General features: G+C 39.8%; 1 protein-coding gene across 1 annotated transcript; it reads left to right on the forward strand.

Moving 5' to 3' along the window:
• Positions 1-2,879: 2,879 nt before the first annotated feature.
• On the forward strand, positions 2,880-3,161 carry si:ch73-256g18.2 (small integral membrane protein 36). Its single transcript, XM_052033313.1, has one exon. It carries the CDS (start codon positions 2,880-2,882, stop codon positions 3,159-3,161), a length of 282 nt encoding a protein of 93 aa, XP_051889273.1.
• The last annotated feature ends 8,153 nt before the right edge of the window (positions 3,162-11,314 follow it).

An 11,314-nucleotide genomic window follows, 5' to 3' on the forward strand; every position in this document is an offset into this window, starting at 1 on the left:
GGGCAAGCTTTCCCAATCAGATCTGAACCAGACAGTTCAGTAATTGTACAGTGCTATCTAGTTTTTTTTCTACTTATTCATCTTCTGGAATCTAGGCATCATTTATTACCTATCCCTAATTGGTCTTGAATCACCTTCTCAAACCACTATCATCTTTCAGTTAAAGGTACCCCCACAGTGATATTGAGAGTTCCAGGAATCAGACCCTGTGATGAAGGAGGGACTGCTGATATTTTTCCAAGTCTGGATTGTGTGCAACTTGGAGGGAAAGCTGCAGGTGGTGGTGTTCCCTTGTGCCTGCTGCCCTTTCCCTTCTCCTTGGGGAAGGTCACAGATTTGCGAGATGCTATCAGAGTAGAATTGGTGAGTAACTGCAATGCATTTTGTACATGGTACACACTGCAGCCATTGTGGTGAAAGGAATGAAAGTATAGGGTGATGGCTGGCTCACCACTCAAGCAGTCTGCTTTATCCTGGATAGTGTCAAGTTTCTTGAGAGCTGTTATCATTGTATTGATGCAAGCAAGTGCAGAGTATACCATCACACATCACACTTCTACTCTGTAGATGGTGTAAAAGCCTGGGAGTTTCAGAAGATGAGTCACTCACTGCAGGATCCCCAGCTTCTGACCTGCTCTTGTAGCCACAATATTTATATGGCTGGTCCAGCTGAGTTTCTGGTCAATGGTGACTCCTAGGATGTTGTTGGTGGGAGACTCAAATGCTACTTAATGTCAAGGGTTGATGATTAGATTGTCTCTTGTTGGTCTGCTTCATTTGCTGAGGATTTGTGGATGGCAATATTCAATCATCAGTGAACATGCCAGTTCTGACCTTATAATGGAAAGAAGGTTGTTGATGAAACAGCTAAAAATGGTTGGGCCCAGGACACTGCCCTGATGATCTCCTGCAGTGATATCTAGGGCCTGTGATGATTGACCTCTGACAACCTCAACAATCTTCCTTTTTGTGAGAGATGACTCTGTCTGTTGAACTATTTTCCTGTTGATGCCCATTGACCTCAGTTTTACCAAGGCACCTTGATGCTACACTTGATCAAATGCTGATTTGGTATCAAGGGCAATCACTTCCATCTCACTTCTGAAATTCAACACTTTGGTCCAAAGACCGTGATGAAGCCTTAAGCTGAGCGATCCTGGCAAAAGCCACTGGTGAATAGATTATTACTGAGTAAGTGCCACTTGATAGCACTTACTTGATGACTGTTCCCATCACTTTTCTGATGATGCTCATATGATAATTATTTCTCACATAATATAAAGGGAGGTCTGGAGGCCTTTTGGTCCATTTAATTAATGCCAGCTCTCAGAGCAGCCCCTTTAACTCTATTTCCCCAATTTCCTTGTAACCTATTCTTTCTCCTATGACCATCAATTTCATACTTTTTCCTCTGGCACACAACTACACTTGGGGTGAATTACAAAAATCAATTAAGCTATCAACTAGCAAAACCTTGGGACAGAGGGAGAAACCAGAGCACCTGAGGATTTCAGGGAAAACATGTAAACTCCATAAGATAGCACTGGAGGTCAGGATTGAACCCAGGGTGCGAGAGCTGTGAGGCAGCAACACTACCTACTGCATCATGGTGCCACTCAAGTACCATGGCAAGAAAGACCTAGATTACTATTGAGCCCTTCATGTCTCTTTCAATGTCTCAAAGCACCTTAGAGGTAATAAAGTACTTTTGAAATGTAGTTACAAAAAATGACTGCAAAGCTAAGGTATATCTTTAAAAATGTCACTACAGAGTTAAGGGGTCATGTGCCTTACTTTTGTTACAACTTCTTACGTTCTTAGTCACAGATGAAATGTAGAAATTGTGATAGACAATTTGTGCAGAGCAATGTTCTACAAATAGCAATGTGTAAATAACTATCTGATATATCTTAGGAAATCTGAATGAAAATTGAGGTAACCCCACAGCATTTATTTGAATTAGTATCATTGAACAGTTTTATCCACCTTAAAGATGGGGCTTCAGTTTGCTTTTCTGCTGGGGAGGACTTAAGCTAAATTGGCAGGGGAATGGGGCACAAAGTAGAAGAACAGTTGGGGGCGGGGGAGTATAATCACCTAGAAAAGAAAAACTAAGTCAGTTCAGTAGGCAGAGCCTGCCATCTTTTCATAGCCACCATCAGGCAGGAGGTACAGAAGCCTGAAGTCCCACACCACCAGGTTCAAGAACAGCTGCTGCTTATATGATTCTATGTGCCTATGATGCTGCTGCAAGTAAGTTTTCCATTGCTCCTGTGCGTACATGCACTTGTGCATATGACAATAAACTCGACTTTGACTTTGATACTATTGAACAGTTCCTTTATACAATGAGATGGACTATGACCTCACGATCTACCTTGTTGTGACCTTGCACCTTATTGCACTGCACTTTCTCTGTAGCTGTGGCACTTTACTCTGTACTCTTATTGTTTTTACCTGTACTACATCAATGCACTCTGTACTAACTCAATGTAACTGCACTGTGTAATGAATTGACCTGTACGATCAGTTTCTAAGACAAGCTTTTCACTGTACCTCAGTACAAGTGACAATAATAAACCAATACCAATACCACTATGACACTCACTGTGATTGTCTGAAATCCCTCCATCCTGATGTTTTCTGACTTTTCAGCTCACAGTAATCAGATTTATGTTTGCTGATGGCATCCTACTTTGAAAGGACTTAAGTTATTAAACTGAGCAGTTTAAATCCCTTCCGTTCAAGCTATGAGTCAGAGATTAGATATTTTTATCACAAAGTCAGCCTGCTCCTGCTGCTTCATGTAAATGTATTGACTTCTCAGAACTTGTGACTACCATGTTCCAAAACTGAGCAGTGAAATACAGGGAGAGCAAATGGAGTTTTATTTGGAGATAGACCCTGTAACATTGAACCTGATTATACTCGTTGCAAGTTATGTGATTCTACTTTTGGTTTTTCTTATTTCTTGCATTTTGTATGACTGCAGAGGTAAAGACCCCAGTAAGGAGTATGGTCCTGAAATGGACAAACCCATCCAGTCTCCAATTCAGTTGGTGGTGATGCAGAACACAGTGGATGCTCGCCTCAGTGACAATAAACCTACCAACACAGAAAATAAGAAAGAACTACCAGGGTCACGAAGCACTTTGGTCTAGAAGAGAGCTATAGAAGAGAGCTCGATGGCAGTCACCAATTTTTCAGCTTACTGTGATGAAGATCAACAGCTATTATAACATGGCTCTTCAGGTAAGTTTTGAAGAAGGCTTACTCTTATGCATCAAAGTTTATACTGGTATGGACAACATGGGTCGTAAGGTCCTTTTTCTATGCTGTATGTTTCTATGATTCTCATAGGACTTCATTTAATGAATTACATTAACATGCAAATTTAGCAATCCCTTGTGTATAGCAAGAGTCATAAACTGCAATGAACTACACTGCCAATTAATAAATTCTGTTGTGTTGAATAAAGGAGAAAAATTGGTTAGAAGTCCGAAGGAATTTTGTCCTCTTCTTTGAATACTGTTACAAATTTTTCACTCACTTGATTCATAAGCAAATGACTGTTTAGCTTTAGCAAATGCAAGATCTCTGGCAATACAACATTATCCCAAGTAATAAACTGAAGTGTCAGTCTACATTATTTGTTCAGGTCCTGCAGACCACAGATCTTCTGACTCAATTAAAACTGAGATGGCTTGAACCCATGGCAGTACTGGACACTGTGACTTCCACAGAGAAATACAGGTTAAGTCTCAAAAGAAGAGCTGGCACTAGGCAGAAAATCTGCCCCAATGTAAATCTGTCTACTGCATTTAATCAGTGTCCTACTTCAACTTAGGGCAGAGATTTCCAAAACTTGTTTTGATGTGAACCACTTCTGAGAGATTGGTTTTCTGTTACCCCTTCCCTCATCCATCTCCCAATCCATTTACTACCATAATTGTAAACATTGAATAAAACCTGTTTGGCTTTATAAATACCTCCCCTTTTGATTTTACCACATCTCCCAGGGATTTCTGCATTCCAGTCTGAAACCTAGGCCTTTGGGTGATATTTATTCTGAGAGTTAATGAATGACAGGGAGAAAATTCTTCATTTCTAACACTGACTGCTGTTTTGTTAATGAACACAAATTCTTTTCAAAAATTTGAAAGAAGTTAAGGGATATAAATCTAACACCATGTCTGCTCTAATCATTTCATAAAATTATAAAAACAAAAATAACTGCAATCTGTATGTCTTGCACTGCTGAATATGGATGACTGAATCTCTACAGTTTAATTTCTCATATTCCTTACAACACAGAAGGCCTTTTGGCCTATCATTGTTCTCAGAGCAATCCCAACAATTAGATTCCCTCACTTACTTCTCTGAAGCCTATTCTCTCTCACATGCACATTAGCACTCCTACCACCCTCCTTTTTTTTTGATGATTTACAATAGTAAAATTAACCCACCAACCAGCATTTGGGATGCGGGAGAAAACCGGAACATTCAGAACAAAGTCCCACCATCACAAGTATAATATGCAAAAACCGCGGAGACAGCACCAGAGATTGGGATTGAGCTCAGGTCGCTGAAGTGGTGAGGCAGCAGCTCTACCCGCTGTGCCACTGTGCCTTTTTTGAAATCAATTCAAAATCCTGGTCTCATTATGAAAGCATAATAACAATTTTAACAATACGAAATACATATATTGTACTCAATTGAAAAAGTAATGCAATGTACAAAGTGTGTGCTATATTAAGTGTAGTGTGCTACATTCCATTAAAATAGATAGCGTACAGAGGTATATGGTAGTACAAGATATATGGCAAAAACATAAGTCATATAGCCCAACCAGTCCATGCTGCTACTTAGGCTCCAGCTGGGCATCTTCCCATTTTTCATCATCGAAACTGATCAGCATAACCCTCTATTCCCTTCTCCTTTGTGTGCTAATCCAGCCTCCCATTTAATATAATGTATATTATTCACTTCAGCCATCCCCTGTGGCAGTGAGTTCCATTCTCTGGTTGGCTTTATTCTGAATTCCCTATCAATTTTAGTTATTATTTTATGATGATGGAGTCTTGTTATGCTTTTTCCCCACAATTCATAACATTTTCTTTGCATCCACTCTACCAAAACCCTTCATAATTTTAAATCCCTCTGTTAGGTCACCCCTCAGCCTTCTTTCCTCAAGATTACAGAGACCCAGCCTCTTCATTCTTTCCTTATATGTACACCCTCAAGCTTCTGGTAATATCCTTGTTTATCTTCTCAGACCCTCTCAAATGCAGCAGTATTTTATTTTTTGGCCAGAAATGTATCGTTATAGTAATCTAATTACGTTTTGATACAGTTTGAGCACAACTTCCCCACTTTCCAGTTCTTTCCATCACAGATAAACACTAGTGTTTGTTTTTTTTAAATGACCTTGCTAACCAGAGTGTTTACATGATTAATGTACTTATACTCTAAGATCCCCATGTTCTTCTATCCCATCTAGATTCGCACTAAAATGTGACCTCTTTATTCTGCTTGGTAAAATGTACTACCTTACATTTATCTGTGTTGAGCCTCAATTGCTCATGCTGTACGTTTATTCATGTCCTCCTGTAATTTGTTGCATAGGTCATCAATATTGATCATCCACCCTCTCTAATTTGGTATCAGATGCAAATATAGAAGTTACGTTTTTGATTCCAGAGTCAAAATCATTGATGTAACTGGTCCTTGTGGAACACCACCCTCTTCCACTGTGACTGCAAAGAGCAGTGAACTACATTAAAACGGCTGGATAAAGAGTAGGAATAAACAGATCATTTTCAGATTGGGAGACTGTGACTAATGGGGTACTACAAGGATCAGTGCCAGGGCTCCAACTGTTCACAATACACATCAACAATTTACATGAGTGGATCATGTGTAACAGATCCTGGTTTGCTGATGTACAAAGCTAGGTGGCAGTGCAGGCCATGAGGATGCAGGGAGGCTTCAAGGGGATAGGGACAGAGTAAGTAAATGAGCAAGGATATGGCAAATGGAATATCATGTGTAGTAATCTATTTCAGTAAAAAATAGAAGTGGGGAGCATAGTTTTAAACAGTGAGAAGACGAAAAATGTAGAATTTCAAAAGGACATGAATTTATTTGTAAACAAAATGCTGGAAGTTAATATATAGGTACGGCAAGCCATGAAGAAAGAAAATGGTATGTTAGCCTTTAATGCAAGAGGATTTGAGTAGAATATTATAGGTGTCTTGTTCCAACACTAGGATATGGTGTATACATCTGATATCCCTTACCAAGGAAGGATATATTTGTAAATGAAGGAGTGCAGCAAACATTCATCAGATTGATTCCTGGGAATGGGTCATATGAGGAAAGATTAAGCAGACTAGGCCTACACCATCCTGGTTTTGTAAGTCTGTGAGGTTTTCTCATTGAAACATTCAAAATTCTTAGGGCCTGACAGGGTACATACAGAGACAACATTTCCACCAACTCTGGTGTCCAGAACCAGAGGTCAGTCTCAAAATAAGGTCATTTAGTACAGAGTTTAGAAGAAGCTTCTTCACCCAGTGGGTAGTGAATCTTTGGAATTCTCTGCCCAAGAAAGTTTATGGAGGCTCAATCTCTGACTATATTCAAAACAGAGATCAATAGATTTTCAGAATTAAGGGATATGCAAGGAAGTAGCACCAAGGTCAAAAGATCAGCTACGATCTTATTGAATGGAGAAGAAGGCATGAGAGGCTAAATGGCCTCTTCTTATGTTCTTAAATGTCAATGTTGCCTTGATAATGGGATCAGTGTTTCATGTTGTTCCTCAGTTTAAGAAGGCAACAGCAACAAACCAGGAAATTATAGGCCGATAAGCCTTACGTCAGCAGTAGGGAAATTACTGGAGAAGATAGGATCTACTTGCATCTGGAAAAGCATAAACTTATTAGGGATAGTCAGCATGGCTTTCCACAGGGGAGGTCATGTCTCACAAAGTTAACTGAATTTTTTGAGGAGGTGATGAAGATGATTGATGAGGGTAAGACAATGGATGTTGTCTACATGGAGTTTACTAAAGCTTTCGACAAGGTCCCTCATGATAGCCTGATCCAGAAGATTAAGGCACATGGGATCCATGGAGATTTGGTAAATTGGATTCAAAATTGGTTTGGCCATGGAAGATCGAGGGTAGTGGTGGAGGGGTGTTATTCCAACTGGAGGTGTTCCACAAGGACCAGTGCTTGGACCACAACGTATGTGGGTTGATAAGTAAGTCTGCAGACAATACAAAAATTGGTGGAGTTGTGGATAGTGATGAAGGTTGTCAAAGGATTCAGCAGGATATAGAGCAGTTGAAAATATGAATATACAAATGGCAGATGGAGTTTAATCCAGACAAATGTGAGGTGTTGCACTTCGGGAGGTCAAATGTAAGAGGAAAGTATACAGTAGACGGTAGCATTGATGAAGGGATCTGTGGGGGCAAGTCCATAGCTCCCTGAAAATGGTAAAGAAGGCATATTAGAATTGGAATTGGTTTATTATTGTCACTTGTACCAAGGTGCAGTGAAAAACTTGTCTTGCATACTGTTCATACAGATCAATTCCTGACACAGTGCATTGAGGTAGTACAAGGTAAGACAATATAGAATGCAGAGTAAAGTCTCACTGCTGCAGAAACAGGTAGACAATAAAGTGCAAGGTCATAATGAGGTAGAAGGATGAGGCAGCTTTGGAGACGGTGCAGAGGAGGCTCACCAGGATGTTGCCTGGATTAGAGAGTATTGGCTAACAGGAGAGGTTAGACAAACTTGGATTGTTTTCTCTGGAGTGTCAGAGGTTGAGGGGGCAACCTGAAAGAAATCTATAAAATTATGAGAGGCGTAGATAGGGTAGATAGTCAAAGTCTTTTTCCCAGGATGGAATTGTCAAATACTAGAAGGCATAGCCTTAAGGTGAGAGGGGGAAAGTTTAAAGGAGGTTTATGAGGCACATTATTTTGACACAGAGAGTAGTAGGTGCCACTATTAGAACACTATTAGGACAAATTAGATGAAATTGAAGGCATAATGACACTAAATTAAAGGGGTAATGAGCTTCATTGAACAGGTGTTGTCATTGTTTCAATGGGGGAATGTTACCACATTACCACTTTCTTTATAAGGAAAGATTGGATGGTCTGAGTTTATTCTCACTGGAACATAGGAAGCTGAGGGGTGACCTTACAGAGGTTTATAAAATTATGAGGGGCATATATTGGGTAGATAATCAGAGACTTTTTTTGTAGGGTGGGAGAGTCTAAAACTAGAGAGCATAGATTTAAGATAAGAGGGGAGTGGTTATGTGGAACCAGCTGCCAGAGGAAGTAGTAGAGGCAGGTACAATTAGAACATTTAAAAGACACTTGGACAGCTATTTGGATAGGAAAGCAGTAGAAGGACATGGGCCTAACATGGGCAACTGGGATTAGCATACAGGCCGTCCCCGCAGAACGAACAGGTTCCATTTTTTTATATGTCCGCAAGTCAATTTTGTCCATGTCAGAAAATGCACAAAAATAACTCCATATGGTAACCATACCTCCACAGTATTGTAATGAATGACATCAAAAGCACATAAGACTGATAAGAAAGAACAATTGCTGGAAGTGAAGAGAGAGAGGAAACTAGTTCTGCATACATACATCGGACTTTTGAATTTAATAATATAATTGGAGCTTGTTCACATGCAGGGGTGTCCATAAGTTAGGCGTTCTTAACCCGGGGCAGCCTGTAGATAGGCATCACTGTCGGCAGAGACCCGTTGGGCCGAAGGGCCTGTCTAGGTGCTGTACAACTCTATGGTTCTATTAAGGGTTAGGATCTCTGCATTCAGGGGAAATGGTAAATGAGAAAACTCAATGTGTTAAAGAGGGATTTGTACTAGCCCTGTGCCACTGTATTTTGGTAATATCATACTGTGCAGTTCTGGATGGGATTCATATCCTGGGAATTCCATGTTTGATGCCACTGCAGCTATATGTATTACCTCACATTTTTCAAGTTGTAGTGTTTGTACATCTTTATTTTAATAAATAATGTAAAATCAAAATGATAAGTCTGTAATTCATTATGTAAACATGATAAACGTATTGTCCTGAAACCTTTAGTACCTCCTGTCTCCAGAATGGCCATACTATGAGGGGTGGGAATTAGGAGGCAAGCTAGCCCTGTAACTGACAATAACCCTTCATGTTTTGTAGGTCCCTTGTTAGATATGCTCAACATTTGCGAGGAAAGAATGGAAGATGCTGGGATTGAGATGATGGCTCCCTCTTTTCTCCTTGTTCTCTAAAACTCATTAGATGCCTCTGATGATGGAAGAATTCAGCTCTTCTTCAAAACTTTCCAAAGTGATCTCATCCAATTCTTTGCATCAATATGAAGATATGGACGAGAGAATGGATAAAAGGAGATTGAGATCAGATCATTTTTATAAAACTCAGATTTGAACTACACGCCATCTGAAGAAAATGTCTACTGCATAGCTGCTACATAAGACTACAATATTTGTCTTTGCTTTTGAAACTCAATGGACTGCAGGAATATTTTGTACAAAATATATTTATCTAAAATTTCACTTAAGAAACAAAAACTAAAAGCAGCAGTAGGCCATCAGGCCCTTTGAGCCTGCTCCACTATTCATGAAGATTGTGGTTGATCCTCCCCAGTTCTATTTTCCTGCAGCATCCCTTTATTCTTTGATATCCAGAAATCTATTGACCTCTGTTTTGAATTATCTCAATGATTCAGCCTCCACAGTCCTCTGGACTAGAGAATTTCAAATATTCACCTCTCTTTGAGTGAAGAAATGTCTCTTTATCTCAGTCCAAAATGGCTTACCCCTAATTCTGACCCCTGGTTCTAGACTCCTCAGTAAAGGAAACACTGTCCCTGTTGATTCCAAAAGAATTTTGTAAGTTTCAATGAGATCTCATAGAACATAACAGCACAGTAGGGGCCCTTCAGCCCATGATGTTGTGCCGACCTATATAAACACCTACTCCATGATTAATCTAACCCTTCCCTCCCACACAGCCCATAACCCTCCATTTTTCTTACATCCAATTCTTACATCTCATTCTTCTAATCTCCAGGAAATATAGGTCTATCCCTGGAACTAGTCTGGTGAATTTTTATTGTACTTCCTTTATAGCAACTATATTCTCTTTTAGGTAAGGAGACCAAAACTGTACACAGTACTCTGGGAACAACTCACTAAGGCTCTATATTATTCCTTTAGTCTAATCCATTTATAATAAAGGCCAACATACCATTTGCCTTTCTAACTGCTCGCTGGACCAATGTGTTAGTTCTCAGTGACTTGTGTACAAGGATACTGAGATCCATTCGCGGATCATCATTTCCAATCTATCAGAATTTTAATAGTTTGCTTATTTGTTTTGTGCACCAAAGTGAATAAGCTCACACTTTTTCCACATCATATTCCATTCACCATGTTCTTATCCACTCACTTTGCATGTCCACACCTCCTTTACGTACTCCTCCCAGCTCACAATCCCACCTAATTTTGTACCATCAGCAAAGTTGGAAACATGATATTTGGTTTCTTCAGCCAAATTATTGATATAGATTGTGAATAACACAGCACAAGCCAGACCCTGCCAAACAATGAAATTTTATTCCCACTCTTTGCTTTCAACCTGTTAACAAATTCTTAATCCATGCCAGAATATTGCCCCCAATCCACGTCCTCTCACCTTGCTGACCAACCTCTACTCCAGGACCTTATTGATGGCCTTCTGAAAATATAAATACTTCACATCTACTGGTTGCCACTTATCTACCCAATAAGATACACCCTCAAAGAACTCCAATAGATTCATAAACATGTGATTTTTTTCATAAATCCATTATGACTGTTCAATCTTGTTATTCTTTTCTAGGTGTTCCATTAACATTCTTCATTATGGTTTCCAGTATTTTATAGAGCCACACCATACAGCAACAGGCCCTTTGATCCACCCTGTCCATGCTGACCATCAAGTACCTATCTAGACTAATCTCATTTACCAGGATTTGGTTCAAAGCCTACTATGCCTCAGTGATTCAAGTGCTCATCCAGATGCTTCTTAAATTTGTGAGTGTACTTGCCTCCACCACCTGCCCAGGCAGTGTGTTCCAGATTGCAACCATTCCTTAGGTGAAAAATTTCTTCCTTAGATCCCCTCTGGACATGTTACTCGTCACCTTAAACCTATGCCCTCTGGTCTTAAGACACCTCTGCCATGGGGAAAAGTTTCTTATTATCTACCTCT

The sequence above is a fragment of the Pristis pectinata genome, chromosome 18, assembly GCF_009764475.1.
Source record: "Pristis pectinata isolate sPriPec2 chromosome 18, sPriPec2.1.pri, whole genome shotgun sequence".
Taxonomy (NCBI): Eukaryota; Metazoa; Chordata; class Chondrichthyes; order Rhinopristiformes; family Pristidae; genus Pristis; species Pristis pectinata.